Source organism: Pecten maximus, chromosome 16, assembly GCF_902652985.1.
Source record: "Pecten maximus chromosome 16, xPecMax1.1, whole genome shotgun sequence".
Lineage (NCBI taxonomy): Eukaryota > Metazoa > Mollusca > Bivalvia > Pectinida > Pectinidae > Pecten > Pecten maximus.
The window spans coordinates 24,278,238-24,300,173 of NC_047030.1; the positions used below are offsets into that span (position 1 = coordinate 24,278,238).

At 34.4% G+C, this 21,936-nt stretch overlaps 1 protein-coding gene across 1 annotated transcript; it reads right to left on the reverse strand.

The window, feature by feature from the left end:
• Positions 1-8,271: 8,271 nt before the first annotated feature.
• LOC117344552 lies at positions 8,272-21,434 on the reverse strand. Its single transcript, XM_033907330.1, has 7 exons — positions 21,327-21,434; positions 15,519-15,699; positions 14,608-14,837; positions 13,060-13,365; positions 12,382-12,465; positions 9,031-9,303; positions 8,272-8,648 (listed from the first exon to the last, which is right to left on the reverse strand). The coding sequence occupies exons 1-7, from the start codon at positions 21,412-21,414 to the stop codon at positions 8,326-8,328; spliced, it is 1,485 nt and encodes a 494-aa protein (XP_033763221.1). The 5' UTR covers positions 21,415-21,434; the 3' UTR covers positions 8,272-8,325.
• Between the last annotated feature and the right edge of the window lie 502 nt (positions 21,435-21,936).

Consider the following 21,936-nt stretch of genomic DNA (forward strand, 5'->3'; position numbering starts at 1 on the left):
AGAAATCACCTTCGGATGACACCTGTACTACTAATGAAAGGATAAGTGGATAATTGCCTCGGGTGACTTACGTACTTAAAATGAAGTGTCAGTCGAGAATTCACCGTTGGTGGAACACGTACGAAATTGAAGAGTCTGCATCGAGAATTCACACGTACCAACTGTTGAAGAATAAAGTGGGCAGTATCTTTGAAAACATACGTTCTTACAGCTTTAGAATCAGTCGGGTAATCTCTTTTAAGAATCCGCCGAGCAATCACTTTGGTTACACATGTGCTAATAGTTGAAGCATCAACCGAGCAATCGCTTTGATTATACACGTGCTTTAAGTTAAAGAATCAACCGAGCAATCTCTTTGGTTACTCACGTGCTAATAGTTGAAGAAACAACCGACAATATATTTGGTTACTGACGTGCTAATAGTTGAAGAAACAACCGAGCAATATATTTGGTTATGCACGTGCTAATAGTGGAAGAAACAACCGAACAGTCTCTTTGGTTACACGCACGCTAACATTTGAAGATTTAGCCAAACAATGTCCTTGGTAACACACGTGCTAACAGTTGAAGAAACAGCCAGGAACTTAGCTGCGGTACATCGTACATCTGATTTGAACTGCTGTAATTTAGCCACGTATTGCCAGTTTGGTTAATACCTCTTGCGCAGATTCCTATCTTAAATTATCCAATCAGCACCATCAAACTGACTTACAATTAGACGAGGACGCCAGTCATGAATATAGAATACAAATTACCAATTAACCATGCCACCCCATGACAATTGTTCATTAATATTTTTACATATGGTGTCTTCAGCTCATAATATTGCAATTTCAGTGGTAAGTAGATATAAAATGAAATCATTTGTGCTTGCATTTATATCATTTTAGAAGAAGAAGAAGAACAACAACAAGAAAAGGAGAAGAAGAAGAACAACAACAAGAAGAAAAGGAGAAGAAGAAGAACAACAACAACAACAAGATGACGAAGAACAAGAAAAAGACGAATAAGAAGAAGAAGAAGAACAACAGCAACAACATGTTTTGTTGATCGTATAGTGACTGTCAGAGAGTATGTAAACAAAAATGGAGGTATTATATAATTTACCATATTTTTATAAATTGATATATTTATGAGAAATCGTTAAAGATTATAAAGTAAACATTTTCATGAACATTGGCATAGAGAACGCTTATATAATATCGAGTAATCTTTATTTATGTACAAATCTGCTTTAAAGTCTTATGTAAAGTCTATTTCAGATTCATCAACGCTTTTACCATCAAGGCTGGTTGTTAACATCTTGATGAATAAATGTATTGCTTCAGGATTAAGAGTACTGTATTATCCACATTGTGACTAATTTGTTTGGGATTAATAAAAAAAAGAATTGATGGTTCCTTCTTAAATGCAAACAGAATAAGTAAGATATTAAAGGGAGATTGAACATTTTGTGAAAAAGCTAGGATTTGTTTACATTGCCATAATGAATGGCCTAATATCTCTATTTGAAACCGTGCACTTGAGTAAGGATCAACTATATTACATAAACATTGTAGATTGGAGTTTGGTTTGTTTGTTTTTGTTTAATGTCCTATTAACAGCCAGTGTCATTTAAGGACGTGCCAGGTTTTGGAGGTGGAGGAAAGCCGGAGTACGAGGAGAAAAACCACCGGCCTACGGTCAGTACCTGGCAACTGCCCCACGTAGGTTTTGAACTCGCAACCCAGTGGTGGAAGGCTAGTGTTAAAGTGTCGGTACACCTTAACCACTGGGCCACCGCGGCCCCTTATGTAGATTGGAGAAGCGGGAATGTAGCTATAAAGAAATAGGAACTTTAAGTAAAGAAGCGTAATTATCATGCATGTCACAACATTTTTGTTTCGACTATGATGCCAATAAATACCAATGTAAACGAATGGTACATAAGATCTGTGCAGTGTCCTTGATTTCAAGATCAAAATAGACATGGACAAGTCTTATTATCTAGATAATATATCATTAAGATACCTAAACATGAAAATGAAGCTCTTGGCATGGTAAACTGATAGAAATACGAGTCGGTCAAACGAGGGGTACAGTTTGTTACCATAGGTAGACAAATAGCTTGTTTGGTGATTTTACGTCCAGAATCAACAAAAACTCGATATTCTTGTGAATCGTAGTTATAATATTAGCCGGGAGACCAATAAAATATCATCTTAATGCATCCATCGAAAATTGTTCTGTAGTTAAGATTGTTTTAATTTAAACTCCAAACTGTATAAACGGGAAAACATGGACGATCAATCGGTTTATTTGTTTCAGTCAACACAGTTTTTATAGTTCATTCTAACATATGTTTGCAATATTTTTCTTGTGGCATATTTGAAAATTCAATATTCTGAAAATTATTTTGTGTCCAAAACATTTATTGTACTTATATAGATATGTGTTCTTTATCTCATTTGCCGTATGAGAGTTGTTAAGGTGTCCCGACACGTTATCACTAGCCCTCCACCTCTGGGTTGCAAGTTCGAAACCTACGTGGGGTAGTTGCCTGGTACTGACAGTAGGCCGGTGGTTTTTCTCCGGGTACTCCGGCTTTCCTCCACCTCCAAAATCTGACACCTCCTTAAATGACCCTGGCTGTTAATAGGACGTTAAACAAAAACAAACAAACAAACAAACATGTGATCGTTGTTATGATGTCATCGGTCTCAATGTCACCGATAACTACATTTTATTTCAACAATTTTACAAATTACATAAGCATTCACAATTATGCTACACTCAATGTAAATGCAAATATGTGTAATGAATGTGTTCGCTCGGACGGTCTTTCAAATGTGGTTTCATGAGTTCACATTACATAGAAAAGATATTTGGTTAAAGACAGGGTGCCTTAGAGCCTGGAACGTCATGTTATGATCAGTAACTCAATTTTAACATACTTCCTTGTCTGCAACTGAAAACACCTGGGCCCAATAGTTCAAAAGGTGATTAGGTTAATCACAATTTAACAACATTTTTAAAATCCTGATTAAATCGTTTCTGATAAAACTAATCTGTCAAAAGTTTATAAACCAAAAAACACTAATCAGTCTCTTCCTGTCTGCCTATTTTAAGGAATCTACATACAGAGATGTTTGAATACAGGAGAAATGAGATTTTCACTAATCTGGGCCCAGTTGTTCAAAAGGTGATTAGGCTAATCACATTTTAACAACATTTTTCAAATCCCGATATAATAATTTCTTGTAGAACTAGCTTGTCAAAACGTTATGAAATTCTGTAATTCTTAATTCTCTTCAAACTGCCATAATTTAAAGAGGATATACTCACAGGTTTTGCAATGAATGAGAAATGAAATGTTCACTAATCAAGTGATTAAGCTAATCACCTTTTGAACAACTGGGTTCTGGAAAATGAGAGGAATTCAAAATTAACGAATTTTACTGAAATATGTATAAGTCTTGGCATATTTCCATGATTTTAGAATTGATCTTTTATCTATTATTTTTTAAGATCCCAAGTCTGTAGTCGATCATTGCGATCATTGAACAAAATATTGATATCACATTATCACAATACTACCAAATCAATATCCTTAGTCTTTTCCAAAACGGACAAATGCATTCAATGCAAACATGCTATATCATACCATGACTTTATACATTCGAGGTATCCCTTAACATTACGGCGAATATGTAAATTGATGTCCCAGCTTTGTCTTCAACTGGTTCTGCATTGCCTCATTCTAAAAGTCAAGTACCTCTTTGAATTTGAGATTTGATCGAATCTATTTATTCATTTATTTGTTCCGTTGGGGTGCAGACCAATAGCGATAATTTTGAGTATCAAATGACCCGGTATATCTAAATGTCGCTAGATACAAGCATATAGTTTTCAGTCATAAATACCAATGATATTGTCCTTTTGTTTTATCTACTTTGTCACGCTGACATCGAGAACACTAAGTCACAATGTATAATGCATTATGTGTGTTGTAAACACGGCGCCAAATGAGTATAATTATTGATAACAAGCGCCAACTGACACTAATAAATATAGGAATAAAAAGATAATTCTGAAGTGAATATCCAATATGTATTATGATTCTTTTTTTGTAGTTTTGATGGTTCGGTGATAAGTAGGTTTGCTTAATTGTTATATGAAGAAAATACATTGCTCTTGGGACAAATTGATTTAGATATGGATTCACAAATGTTTTCAATTAACTAATGAGTCACGTGGTTTAAGACAATCAATTGATATGATCAACCTATCACCCGTATTTAGAAATTTAATTTTCCAAAAGATAAACAGTTTGTAACAGTGTAATGAAGTAAATTACCGTTCTACTTAAGGGATATTCATATTGGATATTTAAATATTTCATTATGTATACCAATAATGTTGAGCCCAATTTACAACAGCCATACATTATTCAAAATGCCCAATTATTCAGCAAATGACGATGACATCCAATCCGTTGCTAATGTATTGTGAATTATTCAAAACTGATCAATGAGAAGAGGATGTCTTTTAGATGAGGATGATATTAACCTTTGAACTTTGATGACGTGTTGTTTAAGCTAGTCGCAACCGGAAGATTAATATTGTGTTAATGATATCATCACCAGTAATTTCACTGATTTGATATTTGAAAAAAAATCAACAGGTTTTGTAAATTCAATTTGATTATTGATAACATTGGTGAGTAACTTAAACATATGGGACAATGTAATCTGTAATTCTAGATAAAATCACATAGATGTCCCCTCATTTCTGTGACTCTTTAATATGTAATTCTAGATAAAGCTTTTATCACATAGATATCCCCTCATTTCTGTGACTCTTTAATATGTAATTCTAGATAAAACTTTACTATTACCACATAGATATCCTCTCACTCATGTGGGTATTGGTCATTCAGTTGCTTGCATCTTTGGCATCTTCACAAAACAAACATCAAACATATAAACAAACTTTCTTTCACTTGCCATGGTTAAGCTTGATGCCTGGGTCTGTCTGATGTTTAAAACATGTCCTTTTGGCTGACTTCCGGGTCAGGCATTGATTACGTCATCAGATTTCACGCCTTTTGTGATGTTTGCCTTTTTCCGTAACGATTGTTGTCATATTATTTGCATATATGCAATGTTTAAAGTATAAAACAGGATATGGAAGCCTAACACCGCTCAAAAGTCCATGGTAGTTTACTTTATTGCTCATAGCTTTTAAAGTAATCATACTTCTCTGAATAACTTTTTTCTCACACAATAGACATTATACCCTACATATTTACATTTCGTTGCAGCCTCTCTTCACAGCCATGCTAAAATTGATTACACTCAGAGAAGAATTAATGCATTCTAGATCACTTGACGATCATCTTTTCAGTGCTATATTGATCAATGTCACGTCAAAGCTTTGAATGTCGACACAGATGCATAGCGTGCAGCTTTGCATCAATCAGTGAGGTGATTTTCAGAAAGCTCTTCTGGTAAGTAAATACTGTAAAACAATATGCACGATAGCCTTCATTCTCACTAACGGAATGTTAAATCAATATTAAACACCCCAGGTAGCCTCAAAACAGCCATCTAGTGTATCTACATGATTTATGAATGATTAAATCATTTTCCCAACAAAGTCAACGTATAACATCATTTCATGTGTATTGATTACACCTGATGACACCACTTATTACACGAACCTGCTAAAATCCCCCTTTGCTGCTAATGATATAAGTACTTCAGTTCTTAATGTCCTGGCTTACCCCTATAAAACAGAGATATTAATTAAATACTGCTATTATGTATTAATAATTAATGACACACCCGTATGGCTGATTGATTCTTTTGCATGCGTATATTAGATAGCTTTATAACGTTCCGGATAAACAATGTATATATTTCTCTCGAGACAGAGTTTTAAAAAATTGTTATTTGACAGACTCCTCTTTAATACCATGTGTTGTAAACACTGTCTGCTTCTTTTTTAATGGAAATTTATTTTTATATATTTTTAACAATTTCAAAAACAAGTGATATCAAGTTGCATAGCAATTTACGTTCATAATTAGTACCCTTGTATAGCCAAAATATGAAGAACCCTTGCATAACAATGTATGTACATAAGTAATATCTTTGTATAGCATGTACATTTGTAGATAAATAATTATTACCCACGCAAAGTAATGTATGAACATAATAAGTACCCTTGTATAGTTATATATGTACATAATGAGTACCCTTGTATAGTAATGTATGTACATAATTAGTACCCTTGTATAGCCATGTATGTACATAATTAGTATCCTTGTATAGTAATGTATGTACATAATGAGTACCCTTGTATAGTAATGTATGTACATAATTAGTACCCTTGTATAGCCATGTATGTACATAATTAGTATCCTTGTATAGTAATGTATGTACATAATTAGTACCATTGTATAGTAATGTATGTACATAATTAGTACCCTTGTATAGTAATGTATATACATAGTGAGTACCCTTGTATAGCCATGTATGTACATAATTAGTATCCTTGTATAGTAATGTATGTACATAATTAGTACCATTGTATAGTAATGTATGTACATAATTAGTACCCTTGTAAAGTAATGTATGTACATAATTAGTATCCTTGTATAGTAATGTATGTACATAATTAGTACCCTTGTATAGTAATGTATGTACATAATTAGTAACTTGTATAGTAATGTATGTACATAATTAGTACCCTTGTATAGTAATGTAGGTACATAATTAGTACCCTTGTATAGTAATGTAGGTACATAATTAGTACCCTTGTATAGCAATGTATGTACATAATTAGTACCATTGTATAGTAATGTATGTACATAATTAGTACCCTTGCTAAGCCATGGATGTACATAATTAGTACCCTTGTATAGTAATGTATGTACATAATTAGTACCCTTGCTAAGCCATGGATGTACATAATTAGTACCCTTGTATAGTAATGTAGGTACATAATTAGTACCCTTGTATAGTAATGTAGGTACATAATTAGTACCCTTGTATAGTAATGTAGGTACATAATTAGTACCCTTGTATAGCAATGTAGGTACATAATTAGTACCATTGTATAGTAATGTATGTACATAATTAGTACCCTTGTAAAGTAATGTATGTACATAATTAGTACCCTTGTAAAGTAATGTATGTACATAATTAGTATCCTTGTATAGTAATGTATGTACATAATTAGTACCCTTGCTAAGCCATGGATGTACATAATTAGTACCTTTGTATAGTAATGTATGTACATAATTAGTACCCTTGTATAGTAATGTATGTACATAATAAGTGCCCTTGTATAGCCATGTATGTACATAATTAGTACCCTTGCTAAGCCATGGATGTACATAATTAGTACCCTTGTATAGTAATGTATGTACATAATTAGTACCCTTGTATAGTAATGTATGTACATATTTAGTACCCTTGTAAAGTAATGTAGGTACATAATTAGTACCCTTGTAAAGTAATGTATGTACATAATTAGTACCCTTGTATAGTAATGTATGTACATAATTAGTACCCTTGTATAGCCATGTATGTACATAATTAGTACCATTGTATAGTAATGTATGTACATAATTAGTACCCTTGTATAGTAATGTATGTATATAATCAGTACCCTTGTATAGCCATGTATGTACATAATAAGTACCCTTGTATAGCCATGTAGGTACATAATTAGTACCCTTGCTAAGCCATGGATGTACATAATTAGTACCCTTGTATAGCTATGTATGTACATAATTAGTACCATTGTATAGTAATGTATGTACATAATTAGTACCCTTGTATAATAATGTATGTGCATAATTAGTACCCTTGTATAATAATGTATGTACATAATTAGTACCCTTGTTTAGTTATATATGTACATAATTAGTACCCTTGTATAATAATGTATGTACATAATTAGTACCCTTGTATAATAACGTATGTACATAATTAGTACCCTTGTATAGTAATGTATGTACATAATTAGTACCCTTGTATAGTAATGTAGGTACATAATTAGTACCCTTGTATAGTAATGTAGGTACATAATTAGTACCCTTGTATAGTAATGTATGTATACGTCATGTATATGTAGTATGTACGCTGTGAAGATCTAGTGTTGTTGTCAATCAACAATACGAATTCAAGACAGCCGGTATTCCGCATCACATCCGCATCACATTCAATAATAATAAGTACTTCTACTTTTACGAAATATAATTTATTTATACTTTTAAACAGAAAACGAATTAAAAACTACATGTAACACGTGTAATAATTTTCTTAAACTTGTTTGTTAATTTTGTAAACAACATGTTTTTCCTTGTTTGTTTTCTTTTTCGGAGGGAAGCACCTGTTTCTTGTTCGAATGTTTTTCGCTCCGACAGTTTTTGCATGGTGGTAGAATACGGGTATATCTGACAGGATGACGAAACCGATGATAAAAGCGATGAAAACAGCGCCCATTATACCCATACTCATAGGCACTCGGTCGGTCTTCGTAGATACTAATGAATTTACGGCGATAATTTCCGGTTACTTTCTTTTCAACTCGAAGTTGCTCAAACACTAATTGTGGTGTCGTTGTAGTTGTTGGTACTGTTGTAGTAGTAAGTTCCTCTGTTGTGAAACAGAAAAAAAAATGTGTCAAGAATTTTAAATAAAAATAATTTTCATTTAACACATAGATCAAGTTTAACACACCAAGTAGTGCATTTTTTCCAAAACGATTTCGTCTGAAGACGTGGTGAATTTTAAATCTAGTTTCCAGTTATGATAAATAAAGAATATATAAATGTTAATATATTAAAAGAGTTACTTGCTATTTTTAAATCATAGAGTTGAATATATACGCATTTAACCAAAAATAGAAAGAAAAAAATCCATATCATGTTTTATTTATGTTCATTTTCATATAGACAAAAGATGGAATTCCAGGCAAATCATCTTTTAAAGGTATCGGTACATATATCGTCATATACGATGCAGCATAATAACATACCTTTTAAGCACTTTTTCATGAATAATGTGCGTTTCCTTGCGTTCAGGTCGAGAACATTGAACGTATCGGAGAGATCGTTGTGTAAAAAATAAAGACGGCACGCCCTCGACAAAGGACTGAACGTGTCCAGGAACCAACAGTCCTTGTAGAACGAGCCACCCATACACAGATCTTTACATTCCTGTTCTGTTCCGTGGACATCTAAGGTCGTGTGCACCAAGTCCTTCGCCCTGTCCAGATCCAACACCCCAATCGTCTCAAAGTAACAGTCGCCTGAAGTATCAGTTTGAGTTGGTATTATTTTAATTTGTTAGAAAACCGCGTGTTTATAATGTTAACATTAATCATTTTACAACAATTGCTAAACAAGTTATATCAACTTATATCAACCACGCTTGTTGACCCGGATGGAAGCGCGCGATGGGTCTTACTGTGGGAGGAAACCGGAGTACCCGGGGAAAACCCACGTGGTCAGGCAGGTGACCCCATACCTTTGCATGTCCAATCGGGCAATCGAACCTCGGCCGCCTCGGTGAATGGCAAGTGTTTTACCACTGCCTGCCCCCCCCCCCCCCCCCCCCCCCCCCGACCATGTTGATATTGTGACTCGTGATTTGTCATTAATAAACCGGTAATGAATGTAAATACAATAGATTATGTAGATAAATCTGGTTTTAAATACAGATACAATATACATTGTATTATAGGTTTAAATAAAAAGTATTTTTGTACATTGATTGGATTTGACCTATATTTACATCCCCGGGCCGCCAGTAAAGCAAATGACCTTTCCCTTTTCGAAACAGATTTTGGAAACTTGTATATGTTGAAATACAAGATATGCCAATAGGTTATAGAAATTACATGGTATGGACGAATTGTTATTTTAGGATTGTAAAATATACACACAAATAAATGTAGCTTTAAAAAGGAATATGAAAACTACATCATATAGATGTTTCGTCTTTTGGGGTGTAATCAGTGTTGCTTGGGATCTCAATCTCAAATCTCAATCGCCAAAAACAGGTGTGAAAATATAGAAAGAAAGCTGTAGATTGAGATCAACGTAAGGTAGGATGATAAAAATGGTAAAAAAGGGAAAATATTCTTGTATCCAATTACAAAACTAATTCTGTCATGCATGACAGACAACAGCTATAAACCGGATATGGAACAGCTCCAAGCTTTGCTCTACTAAACTCCGATACCTGAATAATTACTGATAATAAATTAAAATGACTCCATAAACTCAAGTAATTAATGACACACGTCATTTTGTTCTTCTTCGATGACATCCATAAGCGACTATGAAAACTTCTGAATTATAAAGCAAGGACAATTATGACTCGCATTTAGGGACTTTCTTGACAAAAACATGTCTGAATGTCACGGCTGATCTTATATCAGAGACTGGCTTCGAATATCTAGATTGCAACCCAAGATTATACAAATGCTATTTGAGAAAGAATGGGCAGCTTTATGCCAACAACGAGCATAACACCGAGAATGTTAGTTGCTATGTCAGAGCAATGTATATGCCAGGACGAATTCAATGTTCAATGGAATGAAAATATCTATATCAGCCCAGTCGGTGACATACTCCCTAGCCGAGTAAGTAGGAAGCAGCTAGTATCTTACCAGGGTGACATACTCCCTAGCCAAGTCAGTAGGAAGCAGCTAGTATATTACCAGGGTGACATACTCCCTAGCCGAGTCAGTAGGGAGCAACTAGTATCTTACCAGGGTGACATACTCCCTAGCCGAGTCGGTAGGAAGCAGCTAGTATATTACCAGGGTGACATACTCCCTAGCCGAGTCAGTAGGGAGCAACTAGTATCTTACCAGGGTGACATACTCCCTAGCCGAGTCAGTAGGGAGCAACTAGTATCTTACCAGGGTGACATACTACCTAGCCAAGTCGATAGGAAGCAGCTAGTATCTTACCAGGGTGACATACTACCTAGCCCAGTCAGTAGGAAGCAGCTAGTATCTTACCAGGGTGACATACTCCCTAGCCGGATCAGTAGGAAGCAGCTAGTATCTTACCAGGGTGACATACTCCCTAGCCGAGTTGGTAAGAAGCAGCTAGTATCTTACCAGGGTGACATACTCCCTAGCCAAGTCAGTAGGAAGCAGCTAGTATCTTACCAGGGTGACATACTCCCTAGCCGAGTCAGTAGGAAGCAGCTAGTATCTTACCAGGGTGACATACTCCCTAGCCGAGTCAGTAGGAAGCAGCTAGTATCTTACCAGGGCGACATACTCCCAAGCCGAGTCTGTAGGAAGTAGCTAATATCTTACCAGGGTGACATACTCCCAAGCCGAGTCAGTAGGAAGCAGCTAGTATCTTACCAGGGTGACATACTACCTTGCCGAGTCAGTAGGAAGCAGCTAGTATCTTACCAGAGTCACATACTCCCTAGCCGAGTCAGTAGGAAGCAGCTAGTATCTTACCAGGGTGACATACTAACTAGCAGAGTTAATATCGTACCATGTCGATATTTGCCTAAAACATAACTGTTACTCAATTTTAAGTGTCGATTGACATATCATTCATCTAGGTGTTAGTATATGAAGTTCGGACTTTTGTTTTTTGAAAATTAATCGACGTACCATGCAGTTTCTTTATCATGGCCTCGTCTTGCTTATATTTACCTATATTTACATCCCCGGGTGTCGTTAGTAGAGCAGAAGAACTTTCGGAATAGATTTATTGCCCTTGTTACGTTACAGTGGTTGCGAGGTAAATCTTCCTTCTGTTGACAATTGGTCTTAATTTAGTCTATCCATTGTTTGTTTGATATATGGTCCCTGTTTCAATGCTTGTTCTCTATTTGATGAACTACAATACCATTATATGGTACTTAAGAATGACCTATATTGTTTTTTTTTTATACAAATAGATATCTAAACACAAAACATTTGACGTATATATGAAGGGCAATAAAAAGGAAAACATAAAAACTCTGCTACCTACAAAGCTTTTTTGTAATTAGAACAGAGTCCGTTGTTCAATATGACAGATCTTTTGATGGTGAATACCGGTAGCACCATCTGGTGGATGTGCATACATGACATTGCAGCGGTGCTTACATTGTCAACTTGAAAATGGTAGATTAATTTTGCTTCGAATAGAATGCAAATAATCTATTCAGATCATTTGATATTTGACACCAGGGAGTCCAATTAAGTCAAAACATTCCTATTTAGATAACTAACAGGTAAATCAAATATGGTTCACCTGAACGTGTATATAATAAATTGTTGTAGAAATCCCTATAGATGTAGGGTAGTCTAATTGATTTCAATATTTTATGAAACATTGGTCTCGTGTTTTGTTTATATATTTACCAATAACAGGACAAGTCGTATTTGGTTCACTAACTCCAGCCCAGGCGTCAGCAGAATCGGGTTGACTCACATCGTCAAGTATCGCTACATAAAAAGAAACGATACTAGTTTTAAATCATTCGCACATTTAAATGTAATGACAAAGCTATTTATCAGACGTACATTGTATTCACATCAACAAACATGCTTTATTTCAAAAGAATTATAAAAGAAATTTTCAAAGCTTCAAATGACATTTTTATTTGTATTGTTGAAATTTAGAAATGGGAAAAGTTTAGAGTTAGTCTGTGCAAATTCGCCATTTTTCAAAATACATCAATATATTATGTTAAGATTCTTAAGATAAAGTTTTATAAGGCTCAAATTTGCAACCGCTCTCCAATGAATACTATGTAAAAGTATGATTTGTCTAAATATAGCGATACTCCGTCATATAATACATTTTTGACAAATTAAATAAATTTGGTTTATGTTAGGAATTTTTGTTGTACAACCTATGGATTTTATATGTGACGTTTTCATTACGGTATGTACTCTGTCCACTTCATCCGTTTGACAATGTACATACCGTACTAGTCATCGAAACCTGAGGTATACACATTCATTAGTTTGGGTTTGGTTTACAAATACGACTAATTCCAAAATTTATAGAATATCATTTTTGTTCACACGGCTTACCCTCATAGCATCTTTTTACGTAAATGGTGGTAGCATTTGTCCAGTTCCCCACGAAGTTCAGATTGTCAGCACTGTAGCTGTTGGTCGTAAAGAACAGGTAACAAACAGGGTGTTCAGCTATGATAGTCATGTTAACGTCAAACTCTTTCCTTATTATCTGATAAAGCCAACACTGTGTCTCCTCGTCGACGATGTAGTCTAGACAAGCTGTTTTACAGGCGGATTCATCGACATTCAATGAAATCTTCTTGTGACTGAATCCTCTCAAATCGTCTGTGTAAACTTCATCAAAGGTACAGTCACCTGCTGTAAAGATATGATCACGTTAGTTTACAGGGTGAAAGTGAATGAATATGGAATAAACATACTTTTTACTCGCAGGAGTTGACGACGGAAAGCACAGCGTTGGAACACACATGTCGTGGATTAATGTTTGGTTTATTTTGTTCAACGTCTTAAAAACAGTCAGGGCCATTTAAGAACGTGTCTGGTTTGGAGATGGATGAAAGCCGGAGTACCCGAAGAAGAACTAACGGCCTACGGTCAGTACCAGGCAACGGCCCCCCGTGGATTAATGAAAATAGACAGAAAAACCAGTCATCGGACGGAGTAAAATGTTAAGGGAACAATTATGACATCTTCTAATAAATCATACTGTATAAAAATGGCATTAATATGTTAATAACAACATCATGACATCATGAAATACATTTGTGTGAGAACCTTGCCATGTCTAGACGATGTCCATGTGCATATGGTACATCACAATTTTTAATCGATGTCCGTGTGTGTGAATAACGTTGATTTTTATAATCTTGGCGATCGCTCTTTTTGTTTCCATTTGAAGTAATGTGTTGAACACCAAACGATCATCATTTGAGTGAGAAGGATTATTATGTCACACTAACGCCGTGACATTTCATCTGTCCAAAATTGTCCCTATATGACCTCATGTAATATATAAACTTTATTTTACAACAACTTCGAAGCAAGTTATATCAACTTATATTAATCACGGTTATTGGCCCTGATTAAAGCGCGCGAGGTGTCTTACTATGGAAGGAAACCCCACGTGGTCGGGCAGGTGACCTCATACCTGTTCACGCCTACATGAAAAGCTAGTGTGTTTCCAATGTGCAATCCGACCACCTTATGACCTTATATGACCTTACGCTGCTAAAAAGACTTCAAACAATACAACGACTCCAAATCTCCATAAAAACGTTTTAGAGTGTTCCTTCCCTTGAACCATTTCCTGTGTTGCCGTATTACTGTAGGCATGGGTTTGAAGATTGTTTCTGTATTAAAGTATTACAAATAAGCTTTCTGCAATACATTATTGTATTTCTTTTAATATATTTACGCCGTAGATAACAATAGCGTAGATCTTAGTCTCCATATTTACATGGCTGAGTGAACAGTTTAAAAGGAGAAAGGATTTTGTATCGAATTCCTTTAAAAAAGAAAAAAAAATGTCATTATCAAATCTTGTCGTCATCAACAGAACGCAATTACTTCAAATCATAAATTTAAACGTGATCACCTTACCTTGGTCAGCCTCACACAGGGCGCCATACTTCAAACCACAATCGCGAGTTTTGAACAACACGTTGTGTAAGCGTATACAGTAATCGACACCACACTCGTTTGGTTCACTTGGTGCCCAGTTCGTCCATTTAAACAACGGTTCACAGTCGTGCCAAAAGTAATTTGTTTTCGTCGTACACTCATCGTTATCCCCACGGATATGGAGACCTAACCAGTACTGGCTGTTTGATCTGAAATATACAAATACTTGAGACATGCTTAAATTGTAGCTAATATCTTAATAATATGATTGAAATAAATATCGTACATATTTTTTCTTTTTATTTATTTTATGAAAACAAACTCTAACATGAACGTATAGCTTGTTTTCCAAGCCTACTGATAGATGTACTTGTTTTGTGATGTAATGTGTAAGTGTATTTGAATAAAATATTGATTAAACAAAACTACAAACATTCCAGCGAAATGGTAAATACATGCATGTTAACAAATTAGAATTAATTGTAGACGTATATAGGTTTGAGGTGTTCTTATTTTAGCACCTTTTGTTAAATCATGACTGCGATAATTGAGGTTTTTGTGTAATGTTTTCTACTGCAGTTACTGCGATTGCGCAAATTCATCGTTGCGCTTATCTGGGAAAAAATTGCGCTAAAATTTAAATGCGCCAAATCAATAACATTTACAGTAATTTACATTTGCTTCAATTTCAAATTTGACGTAACATATATAATTCAGTTATATATTTTATTCAAAATAATTGTCTATTTTTGCCTTCACCACAACTTGATTTATCATTCCTTTGGACACTATATCCAGACTTATTATGCACAGCAAAGGAAAAGGACGGCTGAAGAAGCAGTAATATTTAAGCTATATAAGGTATACCATATCCATGGTAATATACTCACAGAGAAGAGTTCCACGGTGCCTGGTCATCAAGGTGGTTCAGCGCAAAGCGTTCTGTTTCAGAGTCTACCTTTGCGAGATTGCTGCCAATCGATTCACATTTGAGTTTTGCGTCGTTCCAGGTAAAGTTAGCGGCAGTCAGAAGTGTATAACGTTTCATGATTGAGACAGTCCCTCGGGCATCTGGCGAAATATAAACATCATTTTACCATGAATCTTATCTATGTACATACATACTGTGTATATCTGTTTAATTTTCGCGGTATTTGATTGTGCGTAACATTTCATACCCGAGATTATAGTGAAATTTAAATGACCCGCGAATATCACTGTTTTGTCGATCAAAAGATCTGAAGAGCTTGTACAGAAATGTCGTATCGTATATAATACTTATGTAAAATTATAATTATTACACGGAAATTGTACAAAAGACACACCAGATATTAACACCTTAACATACAAAGTATTGTAGAAAAAGACAAACAACATATTAGTACCTTACATACAAAGTATTGTAGAAAAAGACAAACAACATATTAGCACCTTAACATACAAAGTATTGTAGAAAAAGACAAACAACACATCAGTACCTTAACATACGAAGTATTGTAGAAAAAGACAAACAACACATCAGTACCTTAACATACGAAGTATTGTAGAAAAAGACAAACAACACATCAGTACCTTAACATACGAAGTATTGTAGAAAAAGACAAACAACATATTAGTACCTTAACATACAAAGTATTGTAGAAAAAGACAAACAACATATTAGCACCTTAACATACAAAGTATTGTAGAAAAAGACAAACAACACATCAGTACCTTAACATACGAAGTATTGTAGAAAAAGACAAACAACATATTAGCACCTTAACATACAAAGTATTGTAGAAAAAGACAAACAACACATCAGTACCTTAACATACGAAGTATTGTAGAAAAAGACAAACAACATATTAGCACCTTAACATACAAAGTATTGTAGAAAAAGACAAACAACACATCAGTACCTTAACATACGAAGTATTGTACAAAAAGACAAAAAACATATTAGAACCTTAACATACAAAGTATTGGACAAAAAGACAAACAACATATTAGTACCTTACATACAAAGTATTGTAGAAAAAGACAAACAACACATTAGAACCTTAACATACAAAGTATTGTAGAAAAAGACAAACAACATATTAGAACCTTAACATACAAAGTATTGTAGAAAAAGACAAACAACATATTAATACCTTAACACACAAAGTATTGTAGAAAAAGACACACTAAAACCTCCTTTAAAATGAAAGTTAGATACAGTAATACCGAAACAATGTCCTTCTTCAACTTATAAAATCCTCGTACATGAAATATTATTTAGCTTAAAATGTATCTTTACCATTATAATAATTTCCAATTTTACATTTGAACGAGTCATATGATGAGTGGGAATCAATAACCGTCCACATAATTATATGTGATCAAATATCTCAACAGGTCAGAGGACGTCACATACAGCATGAATATAGGGACAATAGGAGGCTCTGTCAGAATCAACAATGTTTTGTGTTTGTCTCTACTCGACTTTAAATGAGTGCAGTAAGAACCTGATACTTCGCTGTCAGTCTAACGTGACCCGACGGGGTATTATGCTATTGTGTCTTGGCTATGACGATTCAGTAAGGCAGCACTTTAAAATGCCTTGAATGGCCCCATCGTCCACAAACAATCTTCATATTACTTTTTTTAGGACGTAAGAACAAAACTTGTAAAGTTAGTTTGACATTTTGAACATTTTTTTCTCTTCTTTTATGGGTGCTTATCAAATCTACCATATGAACTAAGGAATGTTTCCATAATGTTCACATGCACCCAGCGCGAGAGAAAACACATTATCCCTCTCAAGCCCAGAAAAAATGGCATAGATATGCTTCAATCGTCAGTTGCCATGTAACGAAATGTTGTTTGTGAGACATTTTGTTGCTGGGACCAGTGTTAATATATATTTAAAGAGGATAATTCAGATCAAAATATCAAAACATATCAACATTATCAAGTACTTGTGGGCACACACTGCCATATAGTGCTCCCGTTGTGCGAGTAATTACCAGTCAGCAATGATATATTATAAAAAATGAGAGGAACTTCCTGATAAAAATGACAATAAAATAATCCGTGTATTGTGTGTAATAACCGATGACGATAAATATTTATAACAATGATTTAGGGTTCAGTACGTCACAAATTAATACCAGGACCCGGTTCCTACTGAATGACCCCGGTCGATGCGTTGGCTACCGTTGTCGGGAAACACTTTATGACAGCTCGATATTATCACCTAATTAGAAAATTGGTTTCCGCATATCATCGCTCAATTTTTGTTCCCCGTGAAAATGTCTAGTAATTTATTTTCACCTGATTAACTATAATTTTAACCGCTGTGTTTATTCAAAATGCATTCAAAAAATGTCTGAAGCCGTTCGTTCATGTATATCCATCCACTAGGAGATATTTATCAAACATAAAAAAAACTAACGTATGAATGAATAAATATACCAATTATATGTACTTTCATTTGTTGATCAATAAACTAATTTTGAACCTGAAAAAATATCAAGTTACTCGCAGTAATGAATGTAAAATACTTATCATTATCCATAAATGATACCCCTCCTCGACGTAATGAAAGCTAGCTGGATCCGAATGATCCGCTCAGTAAACTAATGAAGCAACGTGAAAACATTAACGCTGCAACAAAATGATAATCATTTTCAGCTTCTTTCAATAAAAACCATTTAAAGGCCCATAAAGCAATTGCGTCATAAATGTTCTACTGTGGTGCATGAAGACACCCGAGAACAATCCTAGATAATATACAGGTGAAAAATCAGTACGTCAATCAATCGTGTCAAGAGATACATTGTAATATTCTTCCACTAAATTTCAATAATGTATCTGCATTAAGCATAGCTTAGTTTTGTTTGAACAGATAGTTAATTCAATTTTTGTTGAGAGCTCATGGCCATAGATATACTTTACTAATGTGATGTGTTTCGGAATCAATTTTGAATAGATGCCAATTAAAACAGGCAATTGGACTTTACCTTTGGTTTAGTTTGCTTTATTTAACGGCCTATTAACAGCCAGGGTCATTTAAGAAGGTGCCAGGTTTTGGAGGTGGAGGAAAGCCGAAATACCATGAGAAAGTACCTGGCAAGTGCCCCATCTGGGTTTCGAACTCGCGACCCAGATGTGTTTGCAATCATTCATATAAAAGATATATGTCTTGTTATGCAAGATAATTACCAAAGCAATGTAAATATGTTACTTTTTTATCATAATTTTAAATATGAATTTCGGATATATGATGGGCCGCGGTGGCCGAGTGGTTAAGGTGGCCCAACACTTTATCACTAGCCCTCCACCTCTTGGTCGCGGGTTCGAAACCCACGTGGGGCATTTGCCTGCTACTGACCTATTTGTTTTTTCTCCGGGTACGTCGGCTTTTCTCTACCTCCAAAACCAGGCACGTTAAACAAAATAAACCAATAAAAAGTATATATGCACTAGGTAGAATAAACGCCAATTGAGATCATAATCTACTGTATTATACCGATAAACTGTAAGGTTTAAAGTAATAAAAATAGCTAAGGATACATATTCAAAGTGAGACCTAAGAAGGATTACGAGTGAATATGGAGAATGATACTGAGCACAGGATGTGACAAACATAAGAAAGCAGAAGGATTTGTGTGTTAGACAAGCAGTCTACCCACGTCGACAAGACCAGATAAACAACATACATGTTTTTCATCTTACAAAACTCCACATTCTGTTTTTGTTGGTGTTCCTTATCTATTCTGCTCATTTTTATCTTTATCCCCATAAATATGCCGTGTAACAAACTTTGTATATAAGGAAAGGCCGTAAGTAAGTTGTATAACTTTTGTCAAATCAATTTACTGTTATCTGCAATAAAATTGATTTAATTTATTGAATTGAATTGAATTGAATTGTTGTTGTAAATCACATCTGCCCAACAATTTTTAATGTCGTGAACTAAAAAAGAACATTGGTAGGAAAATATATTATCTGGAAATGCTTTCCACTTCATCCACGTTCTTTACCTTTAAGGAAATTGCAAAGGTTAATTTTTCATAGCAAAGTATTACAGGATTTAAGGAAAGTGCCTTAGCTAACCTTTTTCCCCCGAGCTCCAATAATGCTGTTATATGGAAAATTTTAAGTTAAGGAATTACGTAAGTTAAGTAACGTTTATGAAGTAGGGACAAGCTTACTTATCGTAAGGAAAGGATATTCAGACTCATTACATCCACCCTTGTTTATATTTTGTGAAAAAAATGTGAGGGTATAATTCTCGGATAATCTCATGTTGAAATTCAAAATACAAGTATAATCTATAACAGGCAAAATACGCATTTGGTTTAATAGAAAATAAATATCTTATTAAATATTCCTCAATAGAAGTATTCAATGAAATTAAGGATATGAAATAAACAATCATTCGCTGAACAGTCTAAAGTCATATAATGTCACAATAGGACACAGCACTAAACACACGTGTGTCTCAATCACAGTTACACAGAAACTAAAAATGCCGTAAATGGTTATCATTGACCAGGTCCTAGTTAAACACTGTTATATCATTCGGCAAACTTTTTTTTCTTTAACGATAATCGAAACTTTCAACTTAATATGATACAAATTCGACAAAAACCATCATATTTCATTGAAAAAATCATTGTGTAACTTAAAGAATTTCTGCGACGAAATTAATACGTTGAATAGCTCATTTTGACTAGATACATTTTCCCATCATCAAGTTTTATTTCCCTTTACGGAGATATATGTTAGATGGCAATTGGCGTGGTATTTACTATATTTATATATAGAGTTTAAAACAAGTTGATTAATTAGCAAATTGAGATTTCGTTAGCACAATCTGTATAAAGATTTTAAATTCGTCACATATGTCCTGTACAATTTTTATGTATGTTATTCTTTACACTTTATATGTTTATGAAAATGAAATCTTGTCATTGTCATGCGACGCGAGTTTTGAATTACTATAGCCTATCACAGGGACAGTTGTCAGTCATTATCTATTTCCTCCAGACTGGAGATAAATCAATGTGTATGTAGTTTTATCAGAGAGAGAGAAAAATACACAATGTAAATATGTCGCGTTACATGAAATCAAAAATAAACAGTTCTTGTATAAATACGGGATGTTTTAAACTGTTTTCATATTATATTATTAATAATTATGATAACAATATATTTAAATCGACAACACAAAGTCATTAAACGTGTTTATCTGAAATGTCTCAATCACCGAGTACAGTGTAACTTTTCTTGCTATATATCACTTAACTTATTTCAATTATAACGTAGCATTCCTGAATTCCATACCTTTGATTCCCCCAATTATAGTTTAACGTCTCTTGAAATTGGTGTTATTTTTTGTTTTCCTGACCTGTTTTTCCATATTTTCGTTGTTTTTTTTCCTTAATTGTCATTTGATTTCCTCGATATTGTGACTTTCCTGATCCGGTGTAATTTTTGTTTTACGTATTATCCCGATTTTTCAAGTTAGTCGGGTGTGTCGCAATTTCTATCTTTTATATCCATGAACTTTTGGCAGTCACCTTGTTCATGACGATGTCACTCAGATGTATTGCCAATAAAGACTGTTTTAGTTACCTGTAGCGTGTAATGTGTTTGTCTAACAGAAATAAAATGTGGCATGTTACGGTGTTTGTCGAACAGAAATAAAAATATGTTTAAATACTTACGTAGAGGTAGAATCGAAAGAATAATCCACGTTATCAGCAATATCATGGCGGTCGAGATGTAGGATAATGGTGTTGGTACCGTGGACATGGTATCTATAGCCGCTACTGTATATAATCTACCTGATATCACAGGGATACCAGCCATATGACAACCATTATTGATAAATGGTTCTGGATTTTTTTTTTTTCAATAATGAGACCGACATAAAAAATCTCCTGATAAATTATTAAACTATCCGGAAAAGCAGTTTCTAATAAATAACTAGTATGATTATTTGTGCTGCTGGTTTTATCAGCCAACAGTATTGGCCTCACGGCTGATAAATTTCATTGTTCTATAGTCATATATCTGTCTGTGGATAGATGATAAGTATTTGTCTGGGGAGTACTTGCTATTAATGATTAATTTTCAGTATTTAGGTGTATTTTACATTGAAATTGAGCGTTCGTTCATGCGAGGATGGCTATTGGTTCATTATCTAGGTAGTTACGTGCAGGGTACGAAAAAAATGAAATAAACGAATAAACAAAAAGCACCAGGTCTCGATGATTCGCGATTGAAAGGTTTCAAAAGGCAATATAGTCGACACATTTATCAATAAAATGGACC

Excerpts from the sequence above, each read along its gene's own strand:
- LOC117344552 (XM_033907330.1), bottom strand. The coding sequence starts at position 21,414 with ATGTCCACGGTACCAACACCATTATCCTACATCTCGACCGCCATGATA. Across the intron at positions 9,304-12,381 it reads TACGACTTGTCCTGTTATTG|GCGACTGTTACTTTGAGACG; the intron begins GTAAATATATAA and ends CTGATACTTCAG. Across the intron at positions 8,649-9,030 it reads CATGAAAAAGTGCTTAAAAG|AGGAACTTACTACTACAACA; the intron begins GTATGTTATTAT and ends GTTTCACAACAG.